Source organism: Carya illinoinensis, chromosome 5, assembly GCF_018687715.1.
Source record: "Carya illinoinensis cultivar Pawnee chromosome 5, C.illinoinensisPawnee_v1, whole genome shotgun sequence".
NCBI lineage: Eukaryota > Viridiplantae > Streptophyta > Magnoliopsida > Fagales > Juglandaceae > Carya > Carya illinoinensis.
The window spans coordinates 40,822,699-40,845,157 of record NC_056756.1 but is presented as its reverse complement, the minus strand read 5'-3'; the positions used below and the strand labels follow the sequence as shown (position 1 = coordinate 40,845,157).

At 39.3% G+C, this 22,459-nt stretch overlaps 2 protein-coding genes across 8 annotated transcripts in view; one reads left to right on the top strand and one right to left on the bottom strand.

The window, feature by feature from the left end:
• LOC122308952 overlaps positions 1-14,840 on the bottom strand; it is a 31,592-nt gene extending 16,752 nt beyond the window's left edge. For 5 of the 7 annotated variants that reach the window (XM_043122235.1, XM_043122234.1, XM_043122237.1 and 2 more), the window contains exons 1-7: positions 14,502-14,840; positions 6,658-6,713; positions 5,533-5,657; positions 5,350-5,444; positions 4,117-4,322; positions 1,476-1,664; positions 1,164-1,364 (exon numbers count right to left, since the gene is read on the bottom strand). In XM_043122235.1, coding sequence (XP_042978169.1) covers positions 1,164-1,364; positions 1,476-1,664; positions 4,117-4,322; positions 5,350-5,444; positions 5,533-5,657; positions 6,658-6,713; positions 14,502-14,600 — 971 coding nt within the window. In that variant the 5' untranslated portion in view covers positions 14,601-14,840. The remainder of the gene's footprint in view (positions 1-1,163; positions 1,365-1,475; positions 1,665-4,116; positions 4,323-5,349; positions 5,445-5,532; positions 5,658-6,657; positions 6,714-14,501) is intronic. The other 2 variants (XM_043122239.1, XM_043122240.1) reach the window with 2 other exon arrangements.
• A 555-nt stretch (positions 14,841-15,395) lies between these two features.
• On the top strand, positions 15,396-16,072 carry LOC122310350. The gene has a single exon (XM_043124246.1). The coding sequence runs from the start codon at positions 15,396-15,398 to the stop codon at positions 16,032-16,034; it is 639 nt and encodes a 212-aa protein (XP_042980180.1). The 3' UTR covers positions 16,035-16,072.
• The last annotated feature ends 6,387 nt before the right edge of the window (positions 16,073-22,459 follow it).

Genomic DNA, 22,459 nt, shown 5'->3' with positions numbered 1-22,459 from the left:
CCATGAAATTATCTTAGGATTCATAGATAATCATTGGCAGCCCCTTCCTTGCCTTTATTTCCAAGTGCACTTCCTCCCCTGCCATTATAGTTAACGGTGCACAACAATCTCTTCAATTCCCTCTGCTTTTTTAAAGCGGATCTGTCCAAAGAAGGTTGACCAGCCTCAATAGCAATCAAGAGGGCTCTAAATTGTTCCTCAAAGCCATCGCAAGAAACATCCACACAATCCTTGATTTCATCCACCTTCCTCAACACCCAATCAGAAGATTTGTGATTCCAATCAATGCCTAGAGGGATAGAAAACAACAGATCAGGAGCAAAATCCCCATCTGATTACCACAGCTATCAATCTCCTAGTTGATCATCTGTTACTTCACTGCAAGATCACAAGTGCATTGTGGAGTGATTTCTTCACTGAGGGTGGAATGGCATGGATAATGCCTAGAAGAATAGTGGAGCTTTTCTATATGCTTGGAGAAGGCTCGGTGGTAAGATGTAAATTGCAAGAGTGTGGAAGATGGTCCCTCAAGGCTTTCAAAACTGAGCCTTTCCTTAGGCTGAAACATCATAAGCACAATGCAAATTAGTAGCAAGCCACTTTGAGCATCCTTACATTTTAACAAGGAAAGCAACTTATGCAACATTCATGTTTTCACTCAAACATTGCAAAAGATCAGATCAGTTAGTAAAACCAGAAAAGCAATCGGTCAAGTTTTTCAGTCAAGTTGTTCAGTAAAGATTATGTTTTAACTCATTTGGCAAAAACATATGTTTCCAGCCCTTCATCTAGATGGGTAAAAGGTAATTTTAGTGGGTTTATAGGAAAGTATGTTTTCAATCCACAGCCTCCAGTTCCACATCAATGACATGCTTTACCACACCAGTCACTATCACTTATGCAGCAAATATAATAATAAATGGTTTGCTCTCTCGATGGATAAAAATATAAAATGATTCTTAAACCAAGACTACCAGCCTACTCAAGTTGTCCAATCAGCTCTTCCAAATTTTGATTTTCGTTTGAACTTATAGTGAGTGGTACCATCTAACCCGGTAACCTAGTCACATATGTGTGTTGCAAGAATAATTTGGACAGAAATACTCTAGTGAACGCCATTACTATCCATATTAAAGGGCACAATCTTTACATGGTTTTATTACCTATCAGAAGATGCAAGGATAACAGCAGCTGGCAATTTAAATAAATTCGTGCCACCAGATTTTTCACTTTGAAAATACGGTGCAACACCTTCGGAAGAAAGAATTACACCTGCATCTGCAGACACGAAGGACTCCGTGCAGCTCTGAATGGTTTGATAGGGTGAAAACAAAAGAACCACTGAATCACCAGACACTAAGAGCCTGAAATTCGCTACTCCAGATGTAAATGGAACATTGCATTCATACTATAATCATGATATATATATATATATATATATAATTAAAAAAAATAAAAATGCTAGAGAGCATTACCTTCCAGATAGAGGAAGGCCTCCCCGTGAAGATATGATAGGTCCAGACAAGGAAGCCAGTGCTTCTTTAATCCCATTTGTATCTGAGAATGCTTTACCACATAAAATCAGTGATGATCGCTCGATATCTGCAGCTATGAATCCCTTATTCCCTTGAGCTCCCAAGCCAACAGTGTCACCCACCCCTGGACTGCATGGTCAAAAGTCAAAATTGGAATAACACAATTAGAGCATTCATCTTGAATCAAAATGACAATTGTATTTCATGCTTGAACTTGTGATTGATTCAATTAAGTCCTTTTTTCCATTGGTGTTCTTTCCAATCTCTACACATTTCAAAAAACGTGGCATTCTTTAATTACTAACAGTAATAAATAAAATCCTTGTTTTACTGAAAAAATAAATAAATTTGCTATGGTGCAAAGAAGATGAGTATTAAAGAGGAAAGAATATGAAGGGTTCCAGACTTTTAAAATTCCAAATTATGTAATATTTATTGGCATGACCTTTCAAGTTATTTTAAACCTAAACAACTACAGTCATGGTTATTTAATGCAGGACTAGATGACGTGGTTCAACAGGAGTAAAGCTCCTACTTCAAAGATATATATATACACACTACAGATTCTTTGAGCTCCAATGACATCCATTGACCAAGTGAACCAAAAAGAAATAGCAAAAAAAATCAGTCCTTTTTTAAGTGTAAAAAAGGAATTACACTAAATCATGGTTGAAGAGTAAATGCAACAAAATTTCTTTAGCAACAATTTAGAAGTTGTCAATGACAAAGTGTATTTTCATTGGCCTTACACTCTTACAAGCATTAGGCATTCCTTTGAAAAATAAGAAAGTTTGGGCAAACAATCAATTAGCTAGGAAGCTTATATTAATAAAATTTTGTCCCCACCAACTCAGTTGCAAAAGTTAGCCAAGGCAAGCATACACCAAGCAAGACTAGACATTCTGCATTGTAAAGCCAGAGATGTACAGGGCTAGACATCTTCCAGGCACATAGCATTAGTATACCATCATAACAAATGAATAAATAAAAAAATGATAAGTGATAAACTTTATTGAAACGAATGAAACTAGGCGAAGACCATGTACATAAAAGGTATACAAAATGAGACACCTACTTACATTCTAGAAAGCTGAAAAGAAGACAAAAACTCATGAACATTCCCTCCCTTTAGTACAATAGCAGAAAACCACTGAACAAGAGAAAACACAGAGAAATTCCAGATTACCCCCCCCCCCCCCCAAAAAAAAAAAAAAAAAAAAAAACTGCTCACTCCTTGTTGTTAAAGCACCTGTGATTCCTCTCCGTCCACAAGCACCACATTAAGCACAAAGGTATAATCCTCCATGCCGCAACCAGTTGAGAGCTGTTATGATGCCTATTTCAGCATGCTAATAGATCCACCACACTATTAGGCATAACCAACTCAGCCCAGCTCTACTAAGAACGCCAGCCCATAATTCCCTAGCCACCTCACAATGTAAAAGTAAATGATCAATTGATTCTCCATTCTTCTTGCACATGCAGAACCACTCCATAACAATCATACCATGTTTCCTTAGATTATCAACCATCAATGAATAAAAATTGCCAGTAAATACCTTATAGATGTTGCTAAATAGATTGTGAATGGACAAGAATCATGTGAAACTGCATGTGTTGGTCTTCCAAAGAACATTTGAAAGTGATAACACAGCAGAAGGACTATCACTTATCACACAAGCTTTTGGGTCATCATGCTAACCACTTACCCTGGAAAAGTATTTGGAGATGTAAGTTACCTCCCAGGATTGCTTTCTTTGGATGGACTCCTTCCCTTGGGAAAAAACTCTCACCATTGACAATCTGAGTAAACGGGGTCTTATCAGTATGGATTGGTGTTACTTATGTAAGAAAAATGAAGACTGTGGATCGTTTATAGTTACATTGTGAGGTGGCCAGGTTTTTGTTGGATGATATCTTCAACTGGACTGGTGTGGCATGGGTTATGCCTGGAAGATGGTGGATAATTTTAAGTGTTGGAAAGGTCTTAGGAGCAATGTTCACATTGCTGTGCGTGGAAAATAATTCCTCATTGTATTATGTGGTGCCCGTGGATGGGGAAAAATGGTAGGTGCTTCGAAGACCGGACTGGTCCTTGGACAAGTTGAAGAGATTCTGTCAACAGTCTATTTTCTTGGGCTTCAGTCATTGTTTGTAATGGGAATAGTTTACATAATTTGCTTGTATCCATCACTAGTGCTTAGTGGTTCTAGGTGCATTCAGTGTGTACTTTTTGTGTGCTCGGGCTATGCCTTTTTCTATCAATAAAGTTTTACTTGTCAGCAGAAAGTATTTTCACATTATGATACACCTATATTTTGATACCAAGTCATTAACCCTTGACTCTCACAAGCATTAGGCATTCCTTCAAAAAAAAATAAGGAAGTTCAGTCAAACAACGAAATTTAATAAAATTTAGTCCCCACCAACTCAGTTGCAAACATTAGCCAGGCAAGCATACACCAAGCAAGACTAGACATTTTGCATTGTATAAAGCCTGCAACGTACAGGGCTTAATATTTCCAGGCACATAGCATTAATATACCATTATAACAAATGAATGAAAATTGACAATAAATACCTTATAGATGTTGCAACATAGACCATCAACGGACAAGAATCATGTGAAACTGCACGTGTTGGAGTCTTCCAGAGAACATTTGAAAGTGATAACACAGCTGAAGGACTATCACTTATTACACGGACTTTTGCATCACATTTTGGTGATGAACCAATAGCCCCATCATGAACAAAAACATCTGAAATGGATGATATGTGATTTGAAACCTGATAAAACCATGGATTATAGTATTAACAAATTAAACATTGAGCACAGTTCCAAGAACTAGCACAGATGGTGAGAAGAATAGAGGTTTGCTAAACATAGTCAACCAAGACTACAGTTAAAAGAAACCAGTGCCTAAGTAACAAGTAAATCAAATTCTAACAAATCATTATAAGTTCTCGATATTCTTTACCGTGTAGAGAAATCCAGTGGCTTTGCGCAACTTGGCAGCTCTCCCATCCCATACCATCAGATAAATCAAGTACTTATATGAAGCCACATGAACCACCTCCAAGAGAGGGTTCTTTTAAGTAAATTACATTACCGTATGTTGACTCTCCACCAAAATTCTCATTTACCATGGAGAAACATTTGGACAAAAGGCTAAAGCTCCACTGAGAGCAGCATTCTTTGCTTGGGTGGCAGTGTAGGAAAAATCCTTACCTTGGATAATTTAAGAAGGCTACACATCATATCAATAAATTGGTTCAATGAATCATTTGGTGCCCCATTGTAACGGAGCTGGTGCTTTATGGCAAGCTTTCTTTAGCATTTTCAGAGTGCATTGGGTCATGACTCAATGTGTCACAAAGGTTGGTTTAACTGAAAACGAGGTGAAGCTTTGTGGAAAATTGAACCTTCCAGGATTGTGAGAAAGGATCTCCTTTTTATTATTCTTTATCATTGGATGGCAGCATACTTATGTTCTTTCAGCTTTAGTATCCTATGTGTTCTTTCGTTTTCCTTGTACTCTTTCTAGCAAGGTGTGCTTGCATGACGCCTTTTTTTATCATCAATAAAACTATCTTGCCAAAAACAATGTCCAACTCCTACAAACAAAAAACTTGAACAAATCCCTAAAAAAGCATAAACGCATTGTAAAAATGAAATTCAATATGATGAATCAAGTAAAGCTAAAGAAATTATTCTTGACATTTTAGCACCTTTATATTAAGTTTATGAAAAACCTGAAAAATTTCCAGTGCCAAACTAAAAAAAAGGGATATTGAAATCAAATCCATAACATGCCTGTTTCAAAAGTTTGCCAAACTGAGACTTGGAAATTTCTGAAGCTCCTCCAACAATACTTCCTCTAACATAAACTGGAAGTCCCGCCAAGGAATCTAACAGGAAAGATGGGACAAATCAGAGTATTTAATAATAGTAAGAAATGAAATCAATGAGATTAGAAATGACCATGTGATAGCCTACCCACAATTTTTGCACCCTTTCGCTGTAGTTCAGAAGACTCCAGGTTTCGAAAAGCGTTTTCCTTTACAAGAACACCTTTTGCAGCCAAAGCCCAGTGGAGACCATAAGAAAACCCAGGACCCTCCCTGCATTCAAGAAGGCTCAAGGAACATATACAAAGATTGCAACACCCATAACTTGCAAAGTGTATCTGACAGTGTTTACATCATATGAAGTTTGCTAACTTACAATTTAAATGCATTGTATGTCAACAAAATCTCATGGCCAAAGTCTAGTATATCCATTAAACCAAAAGCCTAAGATATACCATGTCAACAAAGAAAGTCGGAACCTCAGAATCAGTGAAAATATTCTATTACGACTCGAAATTCTTCACTAATTTCCATTTCTTACTTGAGGAAAAAAAAGGTTTCTTCACTAATTTCACCAATCTTGACTTATATCAGCTCTATTTTTTTTTTGTTTGTTTGGTCAGTGATTATAATAGCTCTAATTTTTTTGTTTGGTTAGTGATTATAATAGCTATATTAAATTAGGCATTTCCATTGACAAAGACTCTGAGACAGATAATATAGCATAGATGGTCTGTAACAAATGACAATGTGACAGAAGAGCAATTACGTCAGGGAGGATTTGCAGACAGATGTAGAGATGGTTATATCAGGGGTAAGGTCTGCCTATCAACTAGGAGTTTCATACAGATGTTAACCATCAAAAAAAAAAAAAAAGAGTTTCATACAGATATCAAACTCATTAATGATCTATCAGCCGGAGCTTTTCCACACTCCAAATTGAAAGAAGTATTAAAGATCCTAACAGTGAGTAGCATAAAACTACCAAAACCACAGTTCACAAAGGCGCAAACACACAGCCAGACACATCCACACTGCATGCCCCACTAGTTTTTTTTTTTTTTTTTTTTTTTTTTTTTTTTTTTTTTTTTTTTTTTTTTTTTTTTTTTTTTATAGTTAATAAGAGTTTTATTACCATAAATAGGCATAGCCCAAGTACACAAGAAGTATACAAGAGAAGCATGCCCCACTAGTCTACATCAAAGAATTCAAACTGAGTATAATTTCATCAGAGTATCATAAAAATTCTTCAGGTCATCAAGCAAAGGATCACCTTGGAAACACTACTGTTTCAGCTTCCTCATTACCACGTGGAGCAGAAACTGAGTACTTCAAAAACAATAACAAAATAAAAATAATAAGGATATTGTAAGATAATGTCTAATTTTATCAGTCTGGATTCACATAGAGGAGTACATGTTTCATGCAAGTTTATAGACTGATGTCAAAATATGACATCCAGAACCAAAAAAAAGAAAGAAAAGGAAAAGATACTCGAGATAAGATGATCATGAACATGTGAGATGTAAAATAAGTTGAAATCTGGCAGACATGTCATTTTATTAAACCTAGTCTCCTCTGCATCAAAGTTATATCAAAGAAAAGTACATTTTACGGCAAAAATTTCGAAGAAACTAATGCCCAATATCTCTCTAAAATTTCTAAATAGCATCTCATAATGATACAAGGCTCATAAGGTAACAAGAGAAGAAACCATATTTCTCTTATGATTAAAGCATTTTATTAAAAGCACAGAGGGGCACAACACAAGTACTTAAAGAGTTTACATGGGAAACACCCAACTAACAAGAAGAAAAAGAGCAAAAGTCTTTGAAGTCTAGAAATTTAAGATATAGTGATACACAAAATTTGGTGAGCAGCAATTCAAATATAGGGGATGCAAAAGGGAGTAGCTTTCAACCCCGACACCGTCCTTTCTTGGCCTTAAAAAGTTTGAGCATGGCACCCTGCCAAATACACTACATTAAGCATAGTGGGACCCTTCCAAACATCTGAATTTCTATGACCACAGGGATTCCACCAACATGCCAACAATTCCACCACTCGTTGGTGCATAACTCACTGAATCTCAAAAAGTGCTGAATTCACCACCCATAACTCCCTAGCCTACTCACAATGTAGAAAAATATTACAATATGTGTCTTTCTTAGATTATCAGTGGTTCGGATCTTTCCTAGGACTGCCAGCCAGACAAAAAAAAGTGCAACATTCGAAGGCTACTTGTTTCTCCAAATAAACTTCCAAAAAAATGAAGAGCCAATTGAAGGGATGAGCACGCTGAAATAGGATTTAACCTCAAAAATACATCTAATGGACAATATCCAACAGAGTGCATAATTGGACATAACCTCAAAGAAACCATATTAGCATGGGCATAATGCAGTGGATAGCATAGTTGGCAATAGCTGAAAAAATCTCAAAAATTGGATAAGAGTTGAAAGTTTCAAAGTTAATTGAGTGTTTTTTTTTTTTATATCCTTGGGTGTCCGTGCCAGCTTGCGCGCACCTCAACTAATCCCACAAGACCTTGAAATTAACGGCCAGGTAAACCTCCAATGGCCCTGAGGGGACTTGAACTGGTGACCATTAGGGAGCAAACCAAGTTAATTGAGTGTTTAGCATTAAATACCTAAAACTTTTTATTCTGAATGAAAATTAAATAAGATATTTGCAAGCTTTTTTTATGTTCACTTTGTTTTAGTTGTGTGATGATATTTTAAATATACAAATTTCCATGGCAAAAATAATGTCTCAAAGAATGTATCATCCACATCAGACATTTCAGTATTGCTTAGCTATAACCCAGTAAGATACAAAGGACTTACCAAAAACTCAGTGGAAAAATTATAAGTATTTAACGTTAATTGTTGCTAGATGACATATATGTCTATGTGATAGACCACGAAGGTCAGCCAGAGCTCCTCGGCCGAATCCCAAATACTTGGGATAAATGTGGAACGTAAATTGCCGTTGCATGCGGCATGCAAGTGGACGTGATAAAACAACGAAGGAGTTAATGGCACATGAAGAAGGAACGGGGTGCGACAATGTGGACTGGGTCAGTAGATTGGGTCACTTGCAGTTACACATTTTACGTCGTTTATGTGTTTCTGTTAGTTTGTTTATTTTACGTGTTAGTTTGTTTATTTTACGTAAGTCGCATGATCTACTTTTACATGTGTTTCAGTTCCGTAGCTTTAGCTACCAGTTTGCTTGTATTTCGGATTTGTTGTACCAGGCTTTACATATTTAAAGTAGCCGCCGTTATCAATGAAGGGTACGAAAAATCTTATTCAAACCTTGCGGTACTTTCTCACCCGAAGAGAACTTTTTATTTACTTTTGTAATTTCTGAGTTGGGACCTATCATTGGCCTCAGAGCCAGGTTAATATGGGAACCAATAAAGAGAGAATTGAACATCTAGAGGCTAGGCTAGGTGAAGTTAAAGAGGGGCTACACCGGATGGAGCTGGGCATGGCGGATCGACTGCGGCATGTTGAAGAGACTCTTAACCGTCTCTCTGATGTGCTCCTTGCAGACCAAGAACCTCCAAACCAGGGTATTCAATACCGTGAAGGTCACAATGGGGGACAGCTTGTGGTATCCTCCAAAACGACAAAGTTAGAATTTCCGCGATTTTCAGGTGATGATCCGACAGAGTGGTTCAACCGTGTGAACCAGTTTTTCGAGTTCCAAAACACTCCCGAAACCCAAAAGGTTTCTTTAGCATCTTACCATTTGGAAGGAGAAGCCAACCAGTGGTGGCAATGGATTTGCCAGACTTTTCAAGAGGAAGGTCGAGTTCTTTCATGGAGCGATTTTGAAGAGGAACTATGGGCACGCTTTGGACCTTCGGATTGCGAAGACTTTGACGAAGCTTTGTCCCGAATTCGGCAGATGGGTTCCCTGCGTGATTACCAATGAGAATTCGAGCAATTAGGCAACCGGGTCAGAGGCTGGACACAGAAGGCACTTGTGGGCACCTTCATGGGTGGTTTGAAGACAGAAATTGCGGATGGAATCCGTATGTTTAAACCACAGACTTTGAAAGAGCTATACGTTTCTCAAGAATGAGAGATGACCAACTAATGCGACAAAGGCAGTTCTTATGATCTACACCACCAGTACGAGTTCCCCCAGCTCTTCCACCAGCAAATCGGATGGCACCAGTAGCACCTGTCGCTCCAGTTCGGCGGCTGAGTTGGGAGGAAATGCAGCGACGTCATCTTCAAGGATTATGTTTCAATTGTAATGAGCATTTTACCGCAGGTCACAAATGCCAGGAGTCTCGGTTGCTCATGTTGGAGGGATACGAGGACGGTAACGATGTTATCTACGACAACGTAAATGAAGGTCGAAATGCAGGAGTACACCAGGAGGAGAATCTCGAACCCGAGATTACGTTGCATGCATTAACGGGTTGGTCAGCTCCCAGGACCATGCGGATAGCTGCTAGGATCGGTTCCCATAACGTCATCGTGTTAATAGACAGCGGGTCAACTCACAATTTCATTAGTGAGCGAATGGCCAACGGGTTACGACTACCAGTGGTGCCAACCGAGACATTCACCGTGAAAATAGCTAATGGCGATAAACTGAAGTGCCAAGGGCATTTTGAAGAGGTACGGGTAGACTTACAAGGCACTATTTTCTCCTTAACTCTCTATTCCCTTCCTCTTACAGGGCTGGATCTAGTCCTAGGAATCCAATGGCTTGAAATGCTAGGTTCCGTGGTTTGCAACTGGAAGCAGTTAACTATGGAATTCCTTTGGGAGAACCAGATCAGATGGTTGCAAGGGACCGACGGGGAAGCTATTCAGACTGCATCACTGAAGGAGCTGTCCAAAGAGGCACGCCAGAACCATACTATTTTTGCCGTATGCCTACAAGTCAGTACGCGAGAGTCACGCGAAGAAATTCATCCTGACATGCAGGAATTAATACAAGAGTTCTCAGAATTATTTAAGGAGCCTTCAAGTTTGCCGCCCATCAGAGAAGTCGACCGCTGCATTTCGCTTAAAGAAGGAACTGAACCCATTAACGTCCAACCGTACTGATATGCATATTATCAAAAAGAGGAGATTGAAAAACAAGTCCAAGATATGCTAAACTCAGGCCTCATTCGACCCAGTACAAGCCCCTTCTCATCCCCTGTTTTATTAGTGAAAAAGAAAGATGGGAACTAGCATTTTTGCACCGACTACCGTGCACTTAACGCAGCCACCGTGAAAGACCGCTTTCCCATTCCCACAGTAGACGATATGTTGGACAAACTCCATGGGGCATTGTATTTCACCAAATTAGATCTACGGGCCGGGTATCATCAGGTACGGGTGAATCCTTCGGATATTCATAAAACTGCTTTCCGCACTCATAACAGACATTACGAATATTTGGTTATGCCTTTCGGCCTGTGTAATGCCCCTTCAGCATTTCAAGCTATCATGAACTCTATATTCCGCCCTCATCTTAGGAAATTCATACTAGTTTTCTTTGATGATATATTAGTTTATAGTCCTACTTGGGACAAGCATTTGTTACATGTTAAACAGGCTCTAGCGATATTGAAGCAGCAACAGTTCTTTGTTAAGGTTAGCAAATGCGCTTTTGGACAACAAGAGTTGGAATATCTAGGGCATATTGTGACCAGCCAAGGAGTAAAAGTCGATGACACTAAAATTGCAGCAATGGTGGCATGGCCAAGACCTACTAACATTTCTGAGCTACGTGGGTTTCTGGGGTTGACAGGTTACTACAGGAAATTTGTCAAGAATTATGGCATTATTGCACGGGCCCTCACCAATCTCCTTAAGAAGGGCCAATTTGGATGGCACGAAGAAGCAGAGTCTGCGTTTATTGCTCTTAAAAAAGCTATGACCACCACGCCCACACTGGCAATGCCCAACTTCAAAGACGTCTTCACTATAGAGACCAATACATCGGGTGACGGAATTGGAGCAGTATTGTCGCAGCAAGGCAAACCCGTGGCCTTTATGAGTTGTGTGCTGGGAGTGGCAAAAAAGTCATGGTCCACCTACGCCAAGGAAATGTTGGCCATCGTAGAAGCAATACGCCTTTGGCGACCGTACCTCCTTGGGCAGAAATTCTATATTCAAACTTATCAAAAAGGCCTCAAGTACTTTCTAGAGCAACGTATCGCCACACCGAAGCAACAAAAATGGGTAGCCAAACTCTTAGGCTACGACTATGAGATCACGTATCGCCCAGGACGCGAAAACTCTGCAGCCGATGCCCTCTCCCGAAAACGTGGTAGTCCCATGCTCCATAACGTGTTTATTTCTCAGGTTAGCTTATGGGAGGAGATAAAACAAGCTGCAAAAGAAGACCTGTATATCCAGTCCATGGGCCGTGTAGCCATAGACCAACCCGACGGCACTTATAGATGGTGAGATGGTCTACTGCGTTACAAGGACAGGGTAATCGTACCAGCTGATTCTACCTTACGGGCCAAGCTGCTACATGAGATGCATGACACCAAGGTGGGCGGACATTCAGGCATCCTGCGCATGTACAAGAAATTAAAGCAACAGTTTTATTGGCCAGGGATGCTCAAATCGGTCCAATAATATATCAAATGTTGCATGGTGTGCCAGAAGATAAAAGCTGAAACTTTGGCACCGGCAGGACTTCTACAGCCGTTACCCATTCCATGTCGAGTATGGGACGACATCACACTTGATTTTATTGAGGGGTTACCAACCTCGCAAGGCAAGAATACCATCTTGGTAGTGGTTGATAGGCTTAGTAAGTCAGCCCATTTTCTCACTCTAACCCATCCCTTTATGGCTAAGAATGTTGCAGAAAAATTTGTGGATGGGATTATTAAGCTACACGGAATGCCTAGATCAATTGTTAGTGACCGTGATCCAATTTTTGTGAGCAACTTCTGGCAAGAGTTCTTCAAGATGTCAGGTACTAAACTGCAGCTAAGCTCCGCGTACCATCCACAAATGGATGGCCAGACGGAAGTCGTCAACCGTTGCATCGAACAATATCTCCGATGCTTTGTCCATCAATGGCCGCACAAATGGAGCTTTTATTTACCCTGGGCAGAATACTGGTACAATACCACCTACCACATCTCCACGGGAATGACCCCCTTTCAGCCACTATATGGACGGCTCCCACCAACCATTCCAGCGTATCATGAAGGCCTCTCACCTGTGCATGAAGTTGATCAGCAATTGATGAACCGAGACGACTTACTCCAACAACTCAAAACAAACCTTGCACGCTCGGTTAATCGCATGAAACAATTAGCAGACCAGAAGAGAAGAGATGCATCGTTCGAAGTTGGCGAGCTTGTGCTTCTGAAGCTCCATCCTTACCGCAAGCAAATAGTTTTCAAACGAGTCCACCAGAAATTGGCTAGCCGCTTCTATGGGCCCTACAAAATCCTTGAGAAAATCGGCTCAGTCGCATACAAGTTCCAATTACCAGACGGGTCACGCATCCACCCGGTCTTCCATGTCTCGTTACTCAACGCTACAACACCAAGGACGAGAATGAGGTGGCACACAGTACTGAATTACCACCATTCATTGACGACGGGGTCGTACTACTAGAACCGCAAGCTATTCTAGATCACCGCTGGATCAAACAGGGGGCACAAATCATCGAAGAAAGTTTGGTGCATTGGAAACGTCTGTCGGCCGAAGAGGCCACTTGGGAAAAAACCAAACAGCTTCTGGAGAGGTACCCAGGCGTGGACCTTGAGGACAAGGGTCCACTTAATGTTGGGGGGGGGGGGGGGGGGGGGGGGGGTGTTGATAGACCACGAAGGTCAGCCAGAGCTCCTCGGCCGAATCCCAAATACTTGGGATAAATGTGGAACGTAAATTGCCGTTGCATGCGGCATGCCAGTGGACGTGATAAAACAACAAAGGAGTTAATGACACGTGAAGAAGGAACGGGGTGCAACGGTGTGGACTGGGTCAGTAGACTAGGTCACTTGCAGTTGCACATTTTACATCGTTTATGTGTTTCTATTAGTTTGTTTATTTTACGTGTTAGTTTGTTAATTTTATGTAAGTCGCATGATCTACTTTTACGTGTGTTTCAGTTCCGTAGCTTTAGCTACCAGTTTGCTTGTATTTTGGATTTGTTGTACCAGGCTTTCCATATTTAAAGTAGCCGCCGTTATCAATGAAGGGTACGAAAAATCTTATTCAAACCTTGCAGTACTTTCTCACCCGAAGAGAACTTGTTATTTACTTTTGTAATTTCTGAGTTGGGACCTATCACTATGAGACGTGAATTCCCCAGAACCACAGTCCAAACAGAGATCTGCTACCAAAAAGGCCTGAATAACTTTACAGCCAACTTAAAACCCTGATGCTTCAGCCTGCTGAAAGAATGAGGTCCTGATGCCTTCTAGAAAATATTATGCTACCAACCCACTCTTCACTTGAACAATCTAAGGAATATAACTCAGTGAAACCTTCACACCAGACTTTAAGTTGACAATTCACCCATATCCTACTCACAGAAACCCTTCCCTTTTCTCAATGCTCAGCCAAATCATTCATTAACTATTTGCTTTTCAAGAAACCCACTTCACGAGAATCCTTAACTTTTCTTTAGGAATTTAATCAAAATCTCCGGAGCCACTTGGCTGCGTTTTTCCCCTTCAACACTCAAAATTTATGGTCCAAAAAAGGAACTCCTCAGTTTCCTTCTCTATACAAAGTTTAACTCTGAACCATGTTCGGAACCGTTCGCATTAATCTAAATAGGCATGATCATCAGGATTCCAGTCCACATTACGGTACTGTAAAATCCCACTTCCAAAAATCTAATCACATCAACCCAACCAAACAATAGAATTAGTAAACACAGCTCAGTCGGCCAGACCCACAATCCAAAAAGAAGTGATCATCCAATCAACAAAAGCATTATCGAACATTTACGGGTTTCAGCTCCCCACATGAATTCTTGAACCAGAACCAAAAAATAAGATTTATTAATGACAAAAATCAGGAAAAAAAAATCCAGCATCAATTGATACGTGAACTTCATACGATATATACAAATGCATGTGCAAATATATCGCGAGAGAGTGTGAGAGAGACTGACCCATCGAGAGGAGAGCAAGAAAGGGCTGGATCTTGAGAAGTAGGGGCAAGTAAATGAGCTTGAGCTTTGAAGGAACCACTTAACGACTAAGTTCCTCATGATCCTTAGAACTTGCAATGGTCTTCCTCTGGCTCTGAGGATCTGCGCCCACCGTCACTGTCGATGATGGCTTTCTCTATTTACGAATCTTTGGGGTATTTTCTGTGTGTACAAGCGTTCTGGGTTTTAGAATTTCAAACCCACGCCGCACCTCACCTCGTCTCTCCTTGAATTCCAGACCTAAAATCCGGCCACCGCCGTCCACACAGCACCGTAAGCACGGCCTCATTTCGTTATAAAGTTGGGGGACCAAATGTTATAATATAATTTTTTAGTATTAATTTTATTTAAAATTTTTGAAAAAATTAAATTATGTAATAATTTAAAAAAATTATAATAATTATATCATACGAGAAAATAATTTAATTTTTTTTAATCAAATTAGAATTATTTCTCTCTTCTCTCATTGGTTTATGGGTTTTGGTTGTTTTGATTGGATAGGATTGAGTTTATTATTTTGCTTACCACTTTGCTTGATAGTTGGAAAAAATTAATGCAAAACGATAGTTAACTATCAATCTGGTTGTTTATGGTTTTATGCAAAATTGGTTTGTGGGATTTGAAAGTATATATATACTCAATATGGGAAATAGGTGGTGTAAGCAACTCGGTAGAGATTTTGATTAAGAGCAATGCTACGGATCTACAACTATAGTAGGAGCACACTTGCACACCATACGTGACATCCAATATTTTTTTTTTTTAAAAGTCTGTTTTTTGATGGGGTCAGGACGGTTTGCTTTTTCCATTTTCGATTTCGAAATCCTCTCGCGAAAGCCCCTGTTTGTCGCCCGCATGATAGGTTCCTCCACCCAGCACCACCAGCGACGCCGTCTCTCTGCCCAGAAACATCGAGCACAGTACTTCGTCTGGACAGAGCTGCCAGTCCTTGGGAAACCAAATAACAGAGCAACCGGTAATTTTTTTGAATCTGCGAAGACCCCCCTCCCTCGCCGGTGCCACCTCGTCTGCGAAGACCCCCCCTCTCTGCTCGAAGTGGAGGAAGTGGAACCTACTCAGGATCTGTCCTCTCTCATCACGACTCTTCAACAAGAACTCTCGTCCGACTCCATCTTCGACCTTCTTTCATTCCCTTCATCTAAATCCGACCCGAAAAATCCCTCGACAGCCACTGCCACCCTGGAAGACCAAACCTCCTCCTCGTCTTCTTTTTATTCTTCTTCCTCACCTTCAACACTGCTTCTGAAAGAAGATGAGGATCAGGAGGATGACAAGGAGAGAGTTATCAGACACCTCCTTGAAGCTTCCGATGACGAGCTTGGGATTCCGAACAGAGAAGTTGGAGTAGTTTATGACGGCGATATAGATGGATTTAACGGTGGAGATGGGTTGTCTTTGTGTGATGGTCTGTGGGAATTAGAAGATGAAGCTGCCAACTACTATACCTTGTTGCAGTCTGAGCTTTTCATGTAGTTATGTAGCTACAGTTAGCTAGGGCTCAAGCTGAAATAGCATAGGTTAAAAAACATGAAAGCAGAGAAATGCTGTGGGTTAAAATTAAAATGATAATTCAGAGGAGGGTATAGAAAATGGAGATCTTTCTGTTATCTATCATTTTAAGTTCCCTCTTTACCTTCTTTTGTGAAAAGTATGGAAGAAAGTGTCCGCCCCCCCCCCCCCCCCGGTCTTTTGCAAGAAAAGATCAAATTTGTAGGAGAAAGGTTATTCATATTCCCTCTATTTTTTGGTTAATTTATTGACGCAAACCGTTCTCTCTCCTTCCTTTATCTACCCTATGAAAGAAATAAACATACACTGCCATAGCCCACGAAAAATCAATGACAAGTGTAGACGATATTTGAGGAAAAAATACTCTGTCTTCTTCATCAGATCATCAAGTGGAGCATTTGCTCCCACACCAGCAGCAGAAGCTAGGGGTGTGAACCGACGCGTCAGCGTCGGTTTCGGCGCCAAACCGAAACCCCACCGACGTGGGAGAACGCCCCTTACCCGAAACCAATCGACTGGAGGAGAGAGAACCGATTCCATCGGTCTCGACTAGCGTCGGCGCGGTCTTCGGTCTGCCGTCGGCGTCGTCTGGGATGGAGGAGTTGCGTCTGCGACTCTGCCATGGGTGTGCGACGAAGGTCTGAAACAGAGAAACCGGAGCTTGAAGAAGACGATGGAGAATAAGGAAGGGGGGGCGAGGTCGTATAATGCAATTTTGGAACGGCGCCGTTTGGCTTTAAGCCAAACGGCGCCGTTCCACTAAAATTTTTTCTCATTCAAGGGTTTTAAACGACGCAGTTTCACTCATTAAAGTCAAACGACGTCGTTTCTTTACAGGTAAAAACAAAAAAAAAAAAGGTTATAACAGACGTCGGCCGGTTCAACGGTTTTTCCTGAGTCGAACCGCGAACCGAACCGGCCGACGTCGGTTCCAATACATTTATCTTGACCGCCAACCGATTCTTCGCCGGTTCCGGCCTCCGGCGGTCGGTCTCCGTCGGTGTAGGCCGGTTTTTCGATTTAATGTACAGCCCTAGCAGAAGCTACCGCCGGGGCATCACTCTGCCCAGTGTGTAACAACTCAAGCCCACCAAGACCTTGAGGTTTTGATACTTTTGTGGGACCCAAAAACTCAGAAGCATCCAATCCTCCACCGAAAGGCACATCATTAAGCCCTTGAAATGAATCATCCAAGGTTGTCGCCTTCTCATTTCCATACGCTACTCCACTGTAATCTCCTTCGAATCCCTCGACTCCAATATACGTCAATTGGGTCGCCTCCGCGGGAGGCAACGGCGTAACCTCGAGCCCCGCCAATGCCAAGCGATACTATTAACCAGCCGAGACGATACACCACGCGCTAGCGGCTCTCAACGCCGACGATGACCTGGCCACTGGAAGCGGCCAGGGGGTCGTCGCAGAGAGAGGCTGCGATGGTATCGGCGTCGGCATCGGAGGATGAAGAGGTGGAGGGATTGTTGTTGTGTTTGGAGGCGGCGAAGACGAGGTGGGTTTGGCGGAAGGCGGAGAGAGCGACGAGGGCTCTAGCGGGTGGGAACCACTCGCGGGTCTGGAGCAGGATGTCGGATCCGTTGGCCGGTTGCAAAGAGAGGGCTAAGCACGACATGGTGAATGTGAGGAACTTAAAACTCAAAGATTGATTTGGATCGAACTGGTGGTTAATCTGTTCATGGGAATGTGAGCTTAGATTCTGTTCCGTTCTAGGGTTTGGATTTAGATCGAGTGAGAGGACTCTAGGGGTACGTCCTAAAGGATTAGAGATCGGGAGAATTGGCTCTAATCACGGAACGAGGGAGGGAACGAAGCTCGAGCTACATTTCTCAAAATGAAATGTTTGCCAATACTGAGGGAGGGAACATCCTCTGGGGAGAGTTTGGTCATTTCACCTATGCCACGTGTGGTGTACTAGGCTGCTCCCAATATTTATTCTTTGATTAATGTAATGATACACTTATTACTTTCTTACAACCATTTTACTATTCTAAATGTATTTGAAATTTTTATGTTTTTATGATTTTCTTTTAAGTACCTTTTTAGCATCCTTAATTATTAGAAATAAATTAAAAAAATATACAACTTCACTAATAGTCACTTTCTTAATCATTAAATTAAAAAAATAAAAAGAGTAATAATAGGATAGTAAACATATCATTATTCTTAGGGTTTATCTTTTCTACATCCATTGAGTCATTTTGTTCTAGACTCAAAGGACAATGAATAAGAGTGAAAAATTGAATTGGAAAATTGGAGAACCTGTCCAGACTGGAGTGATTGGGTCCGATTTTGAACTAGGACCGGTTCCTATATTTTAAAAACAAGCTAAATTCAGTTCAGTTTTAATTTTTGGCTTTCCGGCATTGAATCAGGCCAGATAAGTTTATAAAATATAATATTAACTTAATATGTTAGTATTAATATCACTATAACTATAACTATATATATATGTCATATTTATATCACTATTAGTAAAGTATATAGTATTAGTAATAATTTAGTATCAATGTATTATTATATTCCATAATGTATAATATATAATATTAGTATCACTATATCATTATATCACTATAATATATGTATATATTATATGTACTAGTAACACTATAATAGTATAATATATAGTATTAGTATATATTAATAAATTATAAGAGTTATAGCATAATATAAGTATAATAGTATAGTTAACTTAATATGTTAGTATTAAAATCGAAAAACCGGACCGGAATCGGCAAAATTGAAAGTCCCGGTTTAGAAGAACAACCAATCCAGGATTAGTTTTTGAAAATGTAAAATTAGTATATACCAGTTCGATATCAAAATTTATACAAAATCGGACCAAACTGAATCGATTACACTCCTTATTAATGAATATATGATGTTAATTTGAACTCATGCCTCATACATTTAATTCAATCAATTTTTATTATCGATATAGTAAATGAATGATGCTGATATCTCTTAAATGAATTAAGCTTTTTAGCCTTTGTTAAGGAAAATGCTAGTGAAATCTTTCAAATTTACTGTTTAATCTTACCACTTATCTATTTTAATTTTTTATTTAATAATTAAAGAAGTGACTATTAATAAAATTATTTTATTTATTTTTTTAACGAGTAAGATTGTTAAAAAATACTTACAAAAATCAAAACAAAAAACATAAAAAATTTGTAACTAGCAGTGCGTCCAACTGTTACCGCGAGGCGGCCTGCTAGCATGATCCCTTTTGTTAAACTGTGACATAATTGAAGGAGTTGACTCGAATTATGAATGTATAGAACTTTTATTTTCAAATTTATTTCTACCAATATGAATAGGATATAAAAGATTAGGTGTTTTAGCCTGGTGGAACCTAGTAATTACCGGCCTAGTCACTCATTGTCTTTGTCAAGTTACGATAGCAATTGGTGAGCCATTGATCCATGCATCACATTGCCTTGGCCAAACTTTGTTCTGACAATTAACTTATTAAGCAAACCATGTATTGGCATGGTTCGAAATGCATCTTCATCATGCATATAGAAAAGAACAAGTTACCTTCATCCCAACACGTAAAATTTAACAGGCTTTGAAAGATATCTAAATTTTACAAACTGAATCTGGAATTAAAAAAAATTATCCCATTATAACTAGAACAAACCAATCAAGACTAAAGATAAAAACATATTACATACTCACCAGGAAAGAAAGCTATAACAACATTTTGTACCCAAACGAAAATAGGAAAAGGAAAACAAAAGAGAACTTTAAAAGCATAATAGAAGGATGGAAGTTTAAGTTGGATAAAATAATTCGATGTTAAGAAAAAAGGGACAAAAACAAAGCAATACATCATAAAAAAGAAAAAAAGCTAACACAAGCTATACCAGAAGGTAAACAAGAGATTTCCCAGCAGCAAGAACAGTCACCATCACGAAAACTTCCATGACAGAGCACAACCACATAGTGCGCTCGACAAAGCTCACACCGAACATGTCCCTTGTCCCTATAAAAATTATGCTAAAGAAATTTCCAAAAATCAAGGGGAAAAGACACTGGAGAGAGTATATGTTAAAGACAAACATTGCTGGTATTTGGTCCAATAGGTAAACTCCTAGTTTGGTCGGGTCAAGGATTTGTGATTGTAACTTCGATTCTTTCCCAAGAAATGATAATAAAAAATTTTTGAACCCTTTTGTGTAAGTAATTACAATGGTCCTTTTGCATAGAAGATGGGGTGGGTATGTTGTGGGTTTCGCTAGGGACTCATTAGCATAGGGTTGAGTTTGTTCTCTTGACTACGGTGACTCTAGGTCGAATCATAAGAGAGAGAAAGAGAAGTAGAATTGGAGCTCATCGAGGGCCTTCTTCAGAGAGAGAACTCTCTATGGTGTCGGTGTGGATGGTGGTAGTTGGATTTGCAGAAAGACTTACCTACAACATCACTGTAGATGGTGGTGGCCATAATTTGGGTTTGAAATTTTGGAGAAGACAAGCTGAGGTATGGCATGGGTTTACAATTTGATGAATTAGTCCTACCAATGCCTTGTGTTTGGAAAAACAGAAAAAAGAAGAAGAAGAGAGAACTAATGCTGCGTAGAACTGTTGTATAAATTGACGTGGGCATATCATTTCTCACAACAAATCAAGGTCATTTCAACTTGAGTTTTCTTCGTTTTCAGTGTATGGAGATGTGCTCCAATGTTATTTTATTACATTTTTCTGTAAAACCATTATAAGGTGTTCTACATAAATATCCCACATTTTAAAACATAGTTGTGTAAAATATTGTAAAAAATGATGTGTTTATTATTTTTTAATGAAAAATACTTGAACCCCTAGAGAGAGAGAGAGAGAGAGAGAGAGAGAGAGAGCAGTGTATGGATAAAACTAGACGAGGTTCTGGGCCTCATCATTTACAAATGTTGGCGATGCCATTTTATAGGGCCGAACTTGAATTCTTTTTTTTTTTTTTTAAATGGAAATACATTTCATAAAAAGGATTAAGGGCATAGATCCGGCTGGATTTTTTATTTTTATTTTATTTATTTATTTTTGTTCAGTCCAAAACCTGTGTACCTAGGTAATTCCAGACAGGTAGACTAATATTCTACCCACCCATACACGAGTGTGTGTAGCAAGTTTGGAAACTAGAAGATGGAACACTCTCCTTTTACAAACTCTCTTCTCTCAAGAAACTGATAGAGAAATAGAAAAAAAAAAAAATCATCGTGCCCAGCTCTACTTTCATAACATAAGGGATAGTCTCAAATAGATCCATCACTCCTTTGAAAAATTCTCAGTTAAATCTACTTACTTTGCTATAGGTAATGAAAGACAGTAGCACTACTCATTCCCACATACCTCAACTTGGAAAAAAATGTTGTTTCTAAAAATTGAGGACAAACTTAAACTCTTCATATGGAAAGTCTTTAATAATATCTTTCTAACAAGATCCCTACTGAGAAGTTGCATTTCTCTTAAGGTCCCGATTGGTTACCAAAATCCAAAATATCTTATCTCAACTTATTATTACAACTTTTTCAAATCTTCATACAAAATATAATAAATAATTTAAATTTTTTAAATCCTAATACAAAATTAATATTAAAAAAATTATATTATAACAATATTTTATTCATTATTATTTAAAATATCTCATATCATCTATATAACCAAACAGGGTAATGAGGATCAAATGTTTTATCCAATCTGTAATTCTGTAGAGGAAACTGCCTCTCACCTCTTCCTGGAGTGCGCCTATTATAGAATTCTTTGGAGACAATCCTCTTGGCCTCTTAACATGTCCTCCATTGGAAGACAAGATCTCAATAATTGGATCTTGTGCATACTAGTTCCTGAGGATAACCTTCAAATCTTGGCAACTGATATCTACAAATTTCAATTTTTTTACTAAATTTGCAATGGATAATCTGTAGTTTTACAGAAATAAGATTGTTCATGAATCTCAAAGTATATCCATAGAACAATTTGTATTAAGAGTCAGCCATTCATATATGGATCACTGTAATGCATGGGAATGGAAAGAATAGAATAAAAAATCAAATGGGCCCCTTCCTTCTCAGGGAAATTTCCAGTTGCTTTTTATGTGGCAATAAGATCAAATTGTAACACTTCTATTGCTATATGCAGATCACATAGTGGAGAAACCATATATATAATAACTGAGCACTCAGGGAGCTGCAATCCTAATCTAGGAGAAGCTATGGCTGGGTTCATAAGCGCACAAGAAGCCTAATCCATGCATCTATAGAACATCATAGTTGAGGGAGACTCCCAGAGAACCATATCAACTTTAAAAGAACTGGAAGGAACTCAAGAATGGATTGTAAAAGGTATTATAAGGGACACAAGACTAATATTGCACAATTTTG